At 36.9% G+C, this 16199-nt stretch overlaps 1 protein-coding gene across 1 annotated transcript in view; it reads right to left on the bottom strand.

Moving 5' to 3' along the window:
- The window catches only part of SLC9C1 (solute carrier family 9 member C1), an 87208-nt gene that overhangs the window by 28348 nt on the left and 42661 nt on the right, over positions 1 to 16199 (bottom strand). Inside the window, exons 14-18 of the mRNA XM_047100320.1 lie at positions 14215 to 14334; positions 6501 to 6696; positions 4847 to 5032; positions 2830 to 2979; positions 1041 to 1092 (exon numbers count right to left, since the gene is read on the bottom strand). Coding sequence (XP_046956276.1) covers positions 1041 to 1092; positions 2830 to 2979; positions 4847 to 5032; positions 6501 to 6696; positions 14215 to 14334 — 704 coding nt within the window. The remainder of the gene's footprint in view (positions 1 to 1040; positions 1093 to 2829; positions 2980 to 4846; positions 5033 to 6500; positions 6697 to 14214; positions 14335 to 16199) is intronic.

Here is a 16199-nt window from a genome sequence, read left to right as displayed (position 1 = left end):
TACACCTATGCCCACGAGGAAGGACAGACAGCCCCAGTCGTAGGATTAGCAATTACACTGATCCACTTGCATGGAACACTGAGAGGCTCTTCTGGTTTCTAGGTCTGGGGTTTATGTCCCGCTTTTCCATTCTGTTTGAATTAGGATTTTTGACTACAAACTGTGCACTTAGATATGGCTTCTGATTAAGTCCTCTCATTCATCCTGGCTCATTGCCCACCCAGCATGCCTGTGCGTCTAGATGACTCATCCATCTATGCTCTTCTGCCTGTCTTATCTGGATTCCTAAATGCCCACAGAGTTTCATTCACTTAGATTCTACATTTGGGCTTTTCCTTGGTGATGACTTCTTGTCTGGCTTGATGACTATCTGCCATGCAAGATCTCTCAAGTCCAGTTCCATTCTCATGCTTGCTGTACCCTTTTACTGCCCACCATCTGGTATCAACCCCCTCCTTCTCCTCACACATGAACACTATACTATAGGAGTGTGTCTGTCCCACTTCCAGTATTAATCCTCTACTAAGAGCATGATGTGGCATGACTCAGGGAATAAGCTGGTGCCATGTTTAGGCATAGAGCCTTCCAGGAGACATATCAGAGATCTGTGAAGCTCGGTTGTGATTTCACCTTATAAAACTAAATCTTCACATGACAACTCTATGGCAAGTGGAGAGAAAAAGTAACTTTTTCCCCTGTATTGCTCAGGGAGGTATATGTACTTTTGGTTTGGAAGAAAATAGAATTTATAAGGTGATAATAGTGTGTATAAACATGCAGTGCTAATGTGTTTCCTTTAAAGAGGAATTAAAAGGTCTTCATTGGGGTATAAGGCAGAAAGAACAAGCGTGGAGAGGTAATATTACACTAAACCCATGCAGCCAAAGATATGATCATGTTGATTATTGAAGTTACTCACTTTATTATTAGTAATAAATATGTTGCCTTAACAATCGGTTTAGTTGTCAAAACAACTGCCTTTCAGAAGTAATGATAATAAGAGATGGTTGTGCTTAATCTTTAGAACGAGGGTTACCTACCTAGCTCTTTCAGAGCATGTCCTGTATTCTTCATTATCCTCCTTAATAATATCTACGAAATAAAAGAAGCATTATCCCCATTGGAAAACAAGCTGTTATAAAATGTCTTTACATTTGCAGCTGATGGATTTTTAACCTAATAACTTGAAAGAAAAATATGATGGGGAGCTTTTTAGGGATTAGAACTGAGTTTTGTGCAATAACCTTAATTTGCTCCAGGAAGAGTGGTAGAGAGAGTAAAAAGTGGCATAACAGGTTGATTTTGAGAAGCCTGAAGGCAAGTCATATTTTTTTTTCTCTAAAAGTAACTTGCTTTAGGTTACTATTGATTCTGAAAAACACACACATGGTAGATATTTTCCTCTTCAATGTTATTAAAGCCTCTAAATTGGGGATACAGGGGAAGCTTTCAATCTTAAATGAGGTAAAATGTTTGGCCAAGCTGTGTGAGAGCAGTAGGGACTAAAACCAGACAACATCTTAGAGATTCAGGTCCTTTTATATTTCCTACTGTGTATTCTCAAACTCCAGGGCTAAATATCCTTTTCCAGGTTAGAAAAGGTAACAAAATTCAGGAAAACAGTTTGATTTATTTATTTTTTTATGTTTATTTATTTTGAGAGAGACAGAGACAGCATGAGCAGGGGAGGGTCAGAGAGAGAGGGAGAGACAGAATCCCAAGCAAGCTCCTCATTGTCAGCTCAGAGCCTGATGTGGGTCTTGAAGCCATGAACCATGAGATCATGACCTGAGTAGAAACCAAGAGTCAGATGTTCAACCGACTGAACCACCCAGGCACCGCCAAGAAAACAGTTTTAAAGTTCCAGGTGATAAAGAAAGGAAAGATACTTTTGTGTTCTACTACATATCATCAGTTCAATTTTCCTGACTATCAAGATTTGGGTACATTACACAGAATTTAGATGTTCTAAATTGCCTTGAAAGGTAAATGTTTCACATAGCTGACAAACTTGTGAGAACGTAGTGTTAGTCTGCCTCAGTCAAAACAGTAAAAAACAAAATCTAGGGGGTGTCTGGCTGGCTCAGTCAGTAGAGCATGCAACTGTTGGAGCCACACATTGGGTGTAGAGCTCACTAAAAAAAAAAAAAAAAAAAAAAAGAAAGAAAAAAGAAAAGGAAAAAGAAAAGAAAGAAAAAAGAAAACTAAAATCTAGAACTTATGCCCTAGAATTCTCTTTGCTGTTTACTACCTATGTGACTTTGAGCATAATCATTCAACCTCTCTTGGCTCCCCCCCCCCCTTAACTGTGTAATGAAAGAATTAGACAAGGTTTCCTTCTAGATGAGTTATTATTACTCTTCCCAGTTTCCAGATCCCCAACCTTTGCTTCTATTACTATTTACCGTGGGGAAATGAGGCATATAGATAGGAGGGGAGCCTTTGGGAACTATGAGGAAATTCTGGTTGATCAACACTGCCATCACGTCTCATCCTCTAGTGTTTCCTGTTGAGCACAGCTATAGCTGAAAGATCCTGCAACTTGGATCAGGAGGGAACTACCCACTGCACACAGGCTTCACAAGAGCTTCCACAAGAATGAAAAGGTGGGTTGCAAAAGCCTCATGACTTGCTACTGTGGCACAGACATTTCAGTAAGGAGGCATTTGAGTAATACAGGTGTAGGCTAGTTTAAGTTTTTACAGAAATCACTCAGGGAATCAGGAGTCAGGGACCACACCTACACATAGAGACAGAGAACATAATGGGTGGGGCAACAGAGGGACTGGAGGAATAAACCCTCTCCTTAGTATTTAAAGTTTTTCTCACCTGTTTAACTTGCTTAGAACTTGAAATTTGATCAATTATAGTCATTATGTCTGCTTCACCTTGGATATAACCTTTTAGTATAGCATATTTAAAGGATAGCTGATGACTCATCTTTTTATCTATTATTTGCAGCAACTTGGGGGTTATGAGCTGAAAAAAGCAGAACTACTATTTAGTATAAATTGTATACATTTAGTTAATTATATGTCTATTAGTTTACCTAAAGTAGATAATGCTAAGAAATAACATTCTTTCAACGGTAACTATAGTAACCTGTCGAGGTTCTTAGTTATTTTATTCATGATAACTTTATAACTTCATGACTACAGCTATTTCCTAGTAACTAATAACATTGGGCACCTATGTGAAGTGATGACTTTCCTCTTTACTTATGTCCCTTATAGAGAACTGGATGTTATTTTCAACTGGCTTAACTTCTTGGAAAACAAAGCAATTAATCTTTTGGGCTTAAGTCAAAAAATGTCTATAAAGTATTGCTATTTTACCTGCAAAATCTCCTACTAATCTTCTTGCTAGAAGGTTTATTTGGGGGTTAGAACCCACCACAATTATGCTTCTTGTGTGACCCCACCATTAACTTCTCGTTGTTTCTTTGCTGAAGTTTACATTTCCAGATTATCTCTTACCACTGAGCAATCACCTCACTTCAGTAGAGTTGGCTATTTCTGGTGTCCTGTCTATGCTCCATAACCTCCATAGTCTGCCTTCCAACCACCTGCCATTAATCCTAGAAGAGCTAGTTTATGTTCATCTTTCAAGATTCAGTTCAAGTATCACAAGTATCACCTAATAAAGGAAGTCTTTTTTTTTTTTTTTAATCTCATTAGCGTTGTGTACAGACTCTGTTTTGCACTTGTATATTCTACAATATAACATTGGAACATCTAGATGACATATCATTTCCCTTCTACAATGAGTTCTCTGGGGGTAGAGAGTACAGATAATTTGTCTTCATGTTCCAAGGACTATCATCTGACATAAGATAAGAGTTCAGAGTTTCCTGAATATATATACAAACTTTTCTTAAGTTGTTTACCAGTTTTTTTCATTTAAAATATTTGGTAGACTCTGCGTATCTTCCCATCAGAAAGACTTAAGTAGTCACTGAATACACTTTACTTGCCTTCCTTAGGTCAAATTGCACACTAGCATTACTTACGGTCTCATTTAGTAGTAAAACTGGAAAAGCTACGAGTTGCATACTTTTAGACCTAGTTATTTCTCTTGGTAGCATAATTATTTTTTAAGCATATGTAAGAAAACGTTAAATGTAAAGATTCTAACCTATTAGTTTTATTTCTAGATGACCTATGTTTTACTTAGCCTTGTATCTCTCACAGTGCTTGTATGTGTATGTACCTTATTTGTGGATGAAGAGAGAGAGAGGTGGTGAGAGAGAGGGAGAGTATATCTGTATCCATATACACACTTCATATGCTTTGTGATGAGTGAGTTTCATGTCATTGAAATAACTGTATAGAAAAAATATCATACTTGTCATAGAAAGGTGTATTAGACAATCAAAGGTCATTTTGATGCTGTGATTTTATATTACTATGAATTTATATAACATGAAATGTGCATTTTTTGGTTTTGTGATGTGTATGAATTTATACTATTTGTTTTGTCACTGTGAATGGTTTGCATGGTTGTTTTGTTGATTTTATACCAGGTATCTATACCAGGTATCTATAAAAATATACATAATTTGGGGGTTAGTTTATATTTACATTAATACGGAATTTGTCATGTACTCTCTATTCAAGGAAAAGCTGTGATGAACATTTCTATACTTTCATATGCTAAGTAAACTACAAATATAATTTGGATACTCATAAAACACTGTTACAAAATTTAATTTGTGAAAGGGATATAACATTTGAAATATAAACATCATTCCAATAGAAAGTGGAAGCCATAAAACTAGTAAACTTTAGTCCATATTTCATGAAGCAGTCATTAGAATTTGAAAATGAATGATTTTATAGTTCTTTACCTTTAAAATACGTAGTATGCGAAAAAATCGAACAATTTTAAAAAAGATTAGAGTTTGAATAAATTCAAAAGTATAAGTAATGTAATTTGTCTCAATAAGAATTACATCTATGATGCCAACTAATGTAATTGTCAACTCAAATAGATTCCAGGTATGTGAAAAATATTCCTTCCTCATTGCAGCCATCTGTTGATTTAAAAAAAACAACAATACATTATCTTGTTTGTTTTTGCTTTTACTGCAACATTTTCTACAATAACTGAAATATCACTCATTAGATTTTTTTCTCTGATCTACCTTAAGACTACTTGTCTGAAATACTAGTAAATAATCATATTAACTTGAAATTAAAATGGTTGGAATATTGAAGCATCCATTCCAAGGGGGAAAATATTCAAAATTCCTTACTATTTTATGACAGTTCATTCTTTCATTCCTTCTTTGTTTCAGAAAACCTACTATAGCTAAAAGAATGGGAAGTATTAAAAATGACTGGATTCAAGCCTGGGAAATTGGATTTCCAGTGGAATTTTGAAGGGAGAGTAGGCTTACAGAAGATAAGTTTGTTAAGAATATGCTGTTTGAGATGTTTGCACAGTATTTTGTTGGGGAGATCCAGTCATCAGTTGTCTATATCATCTGAGGTTCTTGATAAAATCTGAGCAGGGAACTGAATTGGGAAGTCATTAGACTATAAATGGTAGTTGATGCCAGGGAAGTGAATGAGATAGGCATGGTGTGTGAAGCTCTTTATTCTTTACGTCCACATCTCCTATCTCATATTCCATATCCTTCATGCAAATCTAACACCTTTCCAATCACCATGCTGACCAACCCATCCCTAAGCTCCAGTCACTGGGAGTGATGTTTCTTGTGGGCGTCCTAGTGTTGCTTCTGACTTTTCCCTTATTTTTGTTCATCAAGCTATGTACTCACATACTCAACCTCCACTTTTCGATCCATATGACACAATACTATAATCAATTTGTGGGGGTTTATTTCCTCATTTTACAACTACCTTTATATTTGATTTAAAAATCAAATCATGAAATGTTTTTCAAGTTTACAGGGATATGTATCACTCTACCTATCTGTTTATCTATCTAGTATTAAAAAAATAAAATGAACACTACTACCCTGCTAAGTTTAAGAACACTGCCAACATCTTTGAAACTCCCTTCAACACACACCATTTTGAAATTTATTTTTGCAAATACAAAATCAGTTCTTAAAGTATGGATGTTGGCTATTGAGTTACCTTAAAAATTTACTTACCTTTAACGTTTTATTTATTTTTGAGAGATAGAGCGCGAGCAGGGGAGGGGCAGAGAGAGAGGGAGACACAGAATCTGAAGCAAGCTCCAGGCTCTGAGCTGTCAGCACAGAGCCTGATGCGGGACTCACACCCATGGACGGTGAGATCGTGACCTGAGCTGAAGTCGGATGCTAAACCAACTGAACCACCCAGGCGCCCCAAAAATTTACCTTTAAAAATTAAAGTTTATTTGTTTGAGAAGTGAAAGAGAATTTCACATACTCCTTTAGAAAATTGTGTGTAGCTAATGCTGAAAAATGAAGTTAGGGAATCTCTCTGTGAGACATATAGCATGTTCATGCACATACACACACACATACACACACAATTTTGGATTACCTTAAGTAGGGCCTCCATGATATAAAACGTAAGAAAAAGGTAGTTAGAATATTTTAATTCATGCTCATAGATATCATTTAATTCAGGTATCCAAGAAATTGTAATCGGAAACATATTCATCATTATCACAAGATATCCAACATACTCAAATTCATTAGTAAATACGATTTTATGGCATGACTGAAGAAAGCAATGTCTGCAAAAAAAAATAATAAGTTTTATCTGATAAAATAATTATACGGAATTATTTTCATTATATGCTCAGCTATGTTCTAATCATCTATAGCACAGAAGCCAGCTTAGTTCTGGGTAGGAACAGTCACTCCCTAACACTTTCTGGCATCCGACTTCAGATGCTGTCCTTTTAATTTCCTCCTCTGCTAAATGTCTTCAGGCTGATTTCCTTTCTTTTTCCCCCACCTTCGTCAACTTTCATTCACTTTTACTTTTAATAGAAATACTTTTGGTCACAGATGGGGAATAATGCAAACTGAAAGTATTTTAAAAAATCATAAAACAGGGGCACCTGGGTGGCTCAGTCAGTCAAGCCTCCGACTTCAGATCCGGTCATGATCTCATAGTTTGTGAATTCGAGTCCTGCATTGGGCTCTGTGCTGACAGCTCAGAGCCTGGACCCTGCTCCAGATTCTGTGTCTCCCTCTCTCAGTGCCCTCCCCCCCCCCCCCGCCCCTGTCTCTCTGTCAAAAATAAATAAACATTGGGGCGCCTGGGGGGCTCAGTCAGTGAAGCCCCCGACTTCGGCTCAGGTCATGATCTCATGGTGTGTGGGTTCCAGCCCTGCATAGGGCTCTGTGCTGATAGCTTGGAATCTGGAGCCTGCTTGGATTGTCTCCTCCTGTCTCTGCCCCTCCCCCACTCGTGCTCTGTCTCTTTCTCTTAAAAAGAAATAAACATTAAAAATAAACAGACAAATAAGTAAACAAACATTAAAAAAAATCATAAAACAAAGTCAATCCCTTCCACCTTCCGGAGATGACTATGATTAATAGTTTGAATACTGTTCTAAATGTAATCATTATCTATAAACACAAAAGAAATTATACGTTTTGTTCTGTAATTTTTTTTTCTTTTCTCTTAACAATGTGTCATGAACATCTTTCTTTGTCAAGGCATAAAATCTGAGGGAAAAAAATCCCAGGAGGTGTGGTAGTGGAATAGTATACATCCACACTTCACCAAAAAATGTAAATTCATGCATATGTTTTGAAGAATAGTTTCTGTACCAAGTATGCCAGGGAGTGGAACTGTGGATACAAGGATTTACTTATTTTTATTTTTTCATTTTTCAGGTAATATAATAATGCATTATATTGTTAAAACTCAAGTGACGTGATTAATCAGCTGCTGAATTCAGATTAGGTAAGTAGTGGGTCTCCCTACTCTCAGAGGTGGATCTGTATTACTCAGGACCTGAAACTTTTACAATTTGGGACCCTGAAGATGACATTAGGAATAAATTATGATCCTGTCTTCACATTCCCAGGGACCTCTAAAGCCTTTGGCAGTGACTGTGTGAGGGAGGAGCCATAGAGTGAAGCCTTGTTAAAAGGCGTACTATTTATATGATTTGAAGAGAAACCAGAGTATAAGCGAAGCCTTGTCAAATTCTGCCCATCTCAGTTCTATCTCCAGAATGCTATTTTTACCTTTTTTAAACTTTCAGCTGTATTGAGGTATAATTAGATATAAAATTGTAGATATTTAAAGTGTACATCGTGGTGATTTAATGTATACATTGTGAAGAGTCCCCACACTAATGAATTAACATACCCATCATGTCCTATGATTACCTTCTGTGGGGGATGAGACCTTTCAGGTTCTACTCCTTTAACAAATTTCAACTATACTATTGAGGGTTTTCAGCTAGAGTCACCGTGTCTTATATCAGATTCTCAGACCCGATTCATCTTCTAGCTGAAAGTTTGTAACCTTTTACCATCCTTTCTTTATTTCTTCAACCCCTCAGCTGGTAACCAGGTAACCACTTTGCTATTCTCTATTTCTATGAGTTGATTTTTTCATTTTTTTCTTTTGTATACTCAACACATTAGTGATATCATGCAGTTGTCTTTTTCGGGCTTATTTTCACTTATCATAATGCCCTTGACGTCCATCTGTATTGTTGCAAAGGGAAGGATTTCCTTCTTTCTCATGGCAAATAATATTCTCATATACCTTATTTTCTTCAATCAATCATACACTGATGGACAATTAGGTTATTTTCATATCTTGGCTACTGTGATTAATGTTGCATTGAACATGGGAGTGCAGATCTCTTTGATATCTTGTTTTTATTTCCCTTGGATATGAAAGGAGTTTTCACTGGATTGCTAGATCATATGGTAGTTCTATTTTGATTATTTTGAGGAATCTCCAAGCTGCTTTCCATAGTGGCTGCATCAGTTTACATACTTATCAACAGTGTACAAGGGTTCCTTTTTTTCCACATCTTTGCCAACAGGTACTATCTCTTGTCTTTTTGATGATAGGCATTCTAACAGGTGTGAGGTGATATTTCATTGCATTTTGATTTGCATTCCCCTGAGGAGTAGTGATATTAAGCACATTTTCAGGTATTTTTTTTTTACCATTTGTATGTCTTCTTTGGAAAAGTATCTATTTATTTCCTCTGAGCATTATTTAATAGGGTGTTGTTTTGCTTTTTTATTGTTGTTGTTATTGAATTGTATGAGTTCTTTACACCTATCAGTTACTAACCCCTTATCAGATATATGATTTGCAAATATTTTCTCCCACTCCATAGCTTTTAATTTTGTTTTTTTTCTGTGCAGAAGGTTTTTATTTTTTATTTATTTTAATTTTAAGATCACTTGTTTTATTTATTTTTTAATTAAAAAATATTTTTTAATGTTTATTTATTTTTGAAGGAGAGACAGAGTATGAGCAGGGGCAAGGGAGTAGAGAGAGAGGGAGACACAGAATCCAAAGTGGATTCCAGGCTCTAAGCTGTCAGCACAGAGCCTGACATGGGGCTCAAATCCACGAGCCATGAGATCATGACCTAAGCCAAAGTTGGATGCTCAACTGACTGAGCTACCCAGGTGTCCCTATTTATTTATTTTTGAGAGAGAGAGAGAGAGAGAGAGCACGTGCACACACATGAGTGGCAGAGGGGTAGAGAGAGAGGGAGAGAGAGGGAGAATCTTAAGCAGATTCCACGCCTATCCCCTGACTGTGAGATCATTGTGGCCTGAGCCAAAATCAAGAGTCAGATGCTTACCCAACTGAGCCACCCAGGAGACCATGTGCAGAAAATTTTTAGTTTGATCTAGTACCACTTGTTTACTTTTGGTTTTGTTGACTTTGTTTTTGGTGACAAATCCAAAAAGTCATTGCCATGACTGCTATCATGGAGTGTATCTCCCATGTTTTCCTCTGGGAGTTTTATGGTTTCATGTCTTACATTCAAGACTTTAGTCCATTTCAAGATTATTTTTGTGTATGGTGTCAGATAGTGGTCTAGTTTCATTATTTTGCATGTAGCTGTCCAGTTTTCCCAATGTCATTTACTGAAAAGACTGTAATTCCCTCATTGTATATCATTGATATACTCATCCCATCTGTACACTCGGGGATTCAGGGAAATAACCACACAGTGGACTTGCTGGATTATTATGAAACAGATTGGGTCAGAGACTCCCATATATTATCTGGCCTAAAAGCTTCCTGTCTAACTTGAGAGCTATAACAACATTTCAAGCCTTTGGTATCAGTACCATTTCTAATGCCATATCCCATGGTCTTTAAAAAAGTCTGGGTATTCTTTTTTTTTTTTTTTTAATTTTTTTAACGTTTATTTATTTTCGAGACAGAGAGAGACAGAGCATGAACGGGGAAGGGTCAGACAGAGAGGGAGACACAGAATCTGAAACAGGCTCCAGGCTCTGAGCTGTCAGCACAGAGCCCGATGCAGGGCTCGAACTCATGGACCGAGAGATCATGACCTGAGCCGAAGTTGAACACTTAATCGACTGAGCCACCCAGGCTCCCCAGGGTATTTTCTTTTTCTCAATGCAAAGTAACTCTGGTAAAGTGACTTAAAGGTCGATCTGAGAAAAGATTGAGGCAGTATTTATCCCATGTATTTGTGGTATTGCTGTAGATCTTTCTCAAGGGCTCTGGTTCTGAGAACTGACTCAGAAGGAAAGGGTGGGGAATCATGATCTTCCTTTGTAGTAGTTGATCTGATCCCTTTGCTCACCAGTTCTCTATCTTTAGAAAAGTCAAGTAAAATGTAGTTAACTGTTTGTCTATATTGCCCTTTGACACACATTATTTGTTAACCATTCCCAGGTCAAGGTACTCTGACCGCTACTCCAGGTTTGCTGTCCACAAAAGAAAGTATGCTCACCTTGCTTCTGACACTTAAGTGCTGCCATCTGTCTTCTGCTATTCCCAAATCCTTTCGATACTGGTAAGATGAATTCCATGGCAGCCCCCACTACTGTCAACCGTGCCTTGCAGAAGACATCTATCATTGAGTTTCTCAGTGTTGCCTCGTGAAACTAAATGTCCTCTGGTCCTTTCCAGGGAGCAAAGTCATGTGGTGGGTCCTTCATTCTCATATAATGATCTAGTTAAATATTCCAATTTTTATCATCTGCACTTCATTTACTGTAATTTATTGGCCTGGTCAAGCTTCAAAGAACCATCCCAAGAGTATAATAGTACCGGCTCCAAGTGTCCTTGGCAGAATGTTGAACCCTGAATCATCATGGATAAGACCACTATGCCAATAAATCCTCCCCAATCTGGCCTTATGTTGTAACCTTGTGGTCCAATACCCTCAAGACCCATTCTCTTATATGTTCTACTAGTATTTGGTAGTATTAGTCAGGCCCTGTAATTCCTTCAGTAGATGAGTTGTAGTCTCCTAAAGAAGGCACTATATTTTCCCCTCTGACCGTGTTGAGATCTGACCCGGGAAATTACCTTAGAAGCAATGAAAGGTGGTAGAGAATAACCTGGAAACAAAGAAAAGCTTTACCTTGTGATATATTTGTGGGCACTGAAGGTGACAGAAGGCTACTATTCTCTAGCAGGAAAAAAGATGGCTCCTCTGCCAGGTTAGCGTATACACAAGCATGTGGGGGTTCAAGATCCTCAGCTCTATCCATCCAAGTGTTACCACTTTAGATCTCAGTGTCCTGACCTTTTTCTCTCAGAGCCCTCATACTGACACAGAAGCCTTGTCATTGCTCTAGGCATTTCTTCTTCTTCGTGCAGCTCTAGTTGCGTCCCCTTAAAACAGATACACTATACCCACTTTTCGTTCGATTCGGAATCATTTAAGTTGAATTTTTAATTTTAAGAATTATGTGTGTTTTTGTATCCAGTTTCTTTCAGTGATTGGACTTGTTCACGTTTGTGATTCCATCACATATTTTTTACATATTTACATTATTGGAATGTTATTCAGCACTTAGTAATAAATGCTCCTATCTGGTAAGTACTTACCCAGTGCTAGTCCCTGGACTAGGTGCTTATAAACACACTATACATTCTTTCCCACAGTCCCAGGAGGAACAGAGGAGAACCCAACTGGCATACTTTGTACCCATTGTGGGTCAGTTACCTTGTCAGAGGCCTTACATATCAGCCTCTAGAATATGACACAGATGTTGAGAACTGAAAAGCTCATTCAGATAATAAATGGCAGAGACTGAGATTCTAAACCAAGCCATTGGGACTCCAGAATCTGCACTTCTTTGAGATGAATGATATTTAGAGACAGCCTACAGGGTACACTATCAATTATAGTTTTTAAAATCTCTCTTTCAAGTTTCATCATCAAAAATAATTACTCAGAAAGTTGTAGCTTTAGTCAGTATTGAAGGCTTAAAAAACTATAATATGAAAATATCTTTCTAGTATTTATTGAGTATGGTAGATTAAAGAGAGCCATATAACCTTTGATACTCTTATTGAGAAGAGGGGTCTATATTTCTTCCAGTTACATCTAAGAAAAGAAATAAAAGGCATCCAAATTGGAAAAGAGGAAGCAAAATGATCTCTATTCATAGATGACATAGTCTCGTATATAGAAAATGCTAGCAAATTCACAAAAAAGCAGAAGAGCTAATCAATGAATTCAGCAAAGCCTCAGGATGCAAAGTTAATATACAAAAATCATATACTAGGAATGGACAATCCAAAAATGAAATTAACAGTTTCAGGGCACCTGGGTGGCTTAGTCAGTTAAGCATCCAGCTCCTGGCTTTGGCTCAGGTCATAATATTGCAGTTTGTGAGTCTGAGCCCCACATAGGGCTCTGCGCTGACAGTGTGGAATGTGCTTGGTATTCTCTCTCTCTCCCTCTCTCTGCTCCTCCCCTGCTCATGCCCTCTTTCTCTCTCTCAAAATAAATAAATAAAGTAAATAAATAATTTAAAATAAAAGAAAGAGAAAAGTTTCATTTATAATAGCATCAAAAAGAAAAAAAATATGTAGGATTAATTTTAACCAAAGATTTCTTTGCCGAAAACTACATGATATTCCTGAAAGAAATTAAAGACCTAAATAAATGAAAAGTCACCTCAAGTTCATGATTTGGAAACCTTCATATTGTTAAGATGGCAATACTGCAGATCAGTGCAAAATCCCTATGAAAGTCTCAATGCCATTTGGTTTTGTTTTTTGCAGAACTAACTAAGCACATCGTAAAATTTATATGGAACTACCTACATCATTACGCCAATCTTGAAAAAGAGAGTAAATTTGATAGATTTATATTTCCTGATCTTGAAATTGTATAACAGCTATGGAGCAATTTGGTGGTTCCTCAATAAATTAAACATAAAATTATGATATGCTCCAGCAATTTCATTCCTAGGTGCACACCCAAAAGACAGAAAGCAGGTATTCAAATACTTGTACATAAATGTTCATAGCAGCACTGTTCACAATAACCAAAAGGTGAAAACAACCCAAATGTTCATCAATGATGAGTAGATAAAGAAAATGATATATCTGTACAATTAAGCCATAGGAAGGAATAAAGTCTTGATACATGCTACAAAGTGGATGAAACTCATGTTACTGATACATTCTACCATGTGGATGAAAACATTGTGCTGAGTGAAAAGCCAGAAACAAAAATCTATGTATTGTATGATTATAATTATATGAAACATTCAGAACAGGTAAATTCATAGAGACAAAGCAGACTTGTGCTATGCAGGAGCTGGGGAGCAGGGAGATTGGGGAGTAACTAATGAGTGCTGAATTTACACTGGATGCAATAAAAATGTCATGGAATTTGATAGAGATGATGGTTGCCAAACATTGTGAATGTACTAAGTAACACTGAATGATACACTTAAAAATGGTTAATCTTGTTATGTGAAGTTTACTTCCATAATAAAAAAAGTTGTTATACTGTTTCTTTTTTTCTTCAAGTAATTTTTTGTATGTATATAAGTAATTTATTTATAAACTACCCCCAAATATTTTCCAATTTATTCAGGATATAATTTAAAAAAGTTTGTAAAATATTTTATTTTTAAGTAATCTCCATACCCAATGTGGGTCTTGAACTTACAACCCTGAGATCAAGAGTCACATGCTCTATGGACTGAGTCAGCCAGGCGCTCCCAGGATATAAATTTAAAAAATTAAAAGGGAATTTAAAATCAATAAAATAGCACTTCTAGTAAGATTTAAAATCACTTACCTTGATGGGATCCCTTTTTCCTTTTTAGTATTGTACACCCAATTGAGCAATACTTTTCTAATAAAGGCAAGAAGTTTTTTGCTTTCAGAATAAGTCTTTATTGTCTCAGGACTCATATATCTGGGGGGGGGAAACAATCATTAAATATGCTTTAAAATTTGGGGGATAGATATAATGTAGTATTATCAGAAAGTACCAAGACAATTTTGTCCATCGATAACTGGGATTAGGGCACTCTCATGAACATAGGTCCAAGTCACAAAGTTGTAGATACAAGTAGATATATAATTATGAATTTGGATTGTGGGGCTCACTCATTAGAGTATAAAAAACCCAGAGAAACATGGTTTATAATGGAGAGGTCAAGGTTTGGGGAAGGAAAGAATAACACGATTTAAATATTTGGAATTCAAATACATCCAGGCTTTCATGTTGGATCCCCCATTACCTAGTGAAGCAATAAACAAATTACCTCACTAACCTGTTTGCTCTATAAAATAGATGTAAAAATATTTATGCCAGTCGGGGATAATTAAATGAGAAAGTAGATATGAAACATCCAGCCTGTCTCACACATCCTCTTATTCCTTTGATTTTACCTTCTGGGCAGGTAGTTGGGAAACTTAGGGGGAATATACACGTGGTGGGTAAAGAGTTATGGGTACTTAGGAAAATCAGTGGTCATAAAACCCCAAAAGACAATTTGGTAGCATGTATCCCATTGTCTCCAGGTTTCTTCTGGCTTTTTATTGAGGCAGCTCAGATCTATATGCTGTGATTTGGTCTTGCTTAGGCAAGTCCCTTGGTTTTCATTATCTTCACCAGAAAGAGGATAGGGTTTTGTCTTTGGGTCTGAAGCCCCACTTTAAAATATGCCTTAAATAGAAGGGCATTGGTGACTTGCATTCAAAGGTGTACCTTGTCCTTCCTCTTGATTATACTGTTCTTACTCTGAAATTTGAACAATTTCTCTGCTGCAAGGATACAGGCATAATTGAAAAGAAGAAAGTCACTGAATTCTTTGTGATTCAATAAAATAATGTAGCAATTACATGGAAAATCACCAACATATGTAGGACTTGATTTGTTCCTAATCTTAAAAATATTTATTGAACGTATTATGTTTGCTAAAAGCTGGGGAGAAACCATAAACGAATATGGATCTCTGCCCGCAAGGATCCAGCAGATAAGTGGAGTAAAACATGAAAATAACAATTGTAGTGAAGGGCAGTAAGTGTTGCTGGGGAGATGATAAACAGTAGGGCACTGTGGATCCATCAAATGGGGGCATTTAATATAGTCTTGGGGAATCAGGAAACCCTCCTGAAGGAATTAATGACTCAACTAAGATCTGGTCATTTGATTAGTTCCTACCAATCCTAGAATTCTGTGATACCAGTAATTCTGTGGTATTTTACAGCCCAAACAACTAAGTAATTCAAGCTCCTGAATTCTTATTTTTTACCAACACATTCACTGCTTAGACCTGATTTAGGAAAACAGTTATATCTCTTTGGTTGGATGGTGAGGCAGCTTAAACTTTGAATGGGAGCTCTGTAATCTATTATTCAAGTGACATGGGGTAAACTGTTTATAATCTCTTAGTGCCTCTTCGTTTCTCATCTGCAAAATGAAGATAATAGCACTTACCTCACAGGAATCTTAGAACATTAAATTGGTAGTACATGTAACATGTTTAAACCTATGCTTGGCACAGCACTTAATAAATAGAAGCTCTCTATTCAAAGAATTCTTTCTTAGGCAATGACACAGGCAGTTAGCACAGGACCTGTTTAAATCCCCAACTCTTTATCTCCTTAGACTTGTTTTCTTGCCACAGGACACACCAACACACAGGCTACTGGTAGGAACGACCAGCAAATGGCAAAGTAAATGCCAAGGCAGCCCAGCAAAGAAGCAAGTACTGAATATAAGTGTAATTAACAGGAAGCTCTCTGGGGATTGGAACACCATTCCACTTATCT

The sequence above is a fragment of the Lynx rufus genome, unplaced genomic scaffold (genome assembly GCF_022079265.1).
Source record: "Lynx rufus isolate CCGP_SWC_20201006 ecotype Redwood Valley unplaced genomic scaffold, mLynRuf1.p SCAF_5, whole genome shotgun sequence".
NCBI classification, from domain to species: Eukaryota; Metazoa; Chordata; class Mammalia; order Carnivora; family Felidae; genus Lynx; species Lynx rufus.
This window is presented reverse-complemented; position numbering and strand designations above follow the sequence as displayed.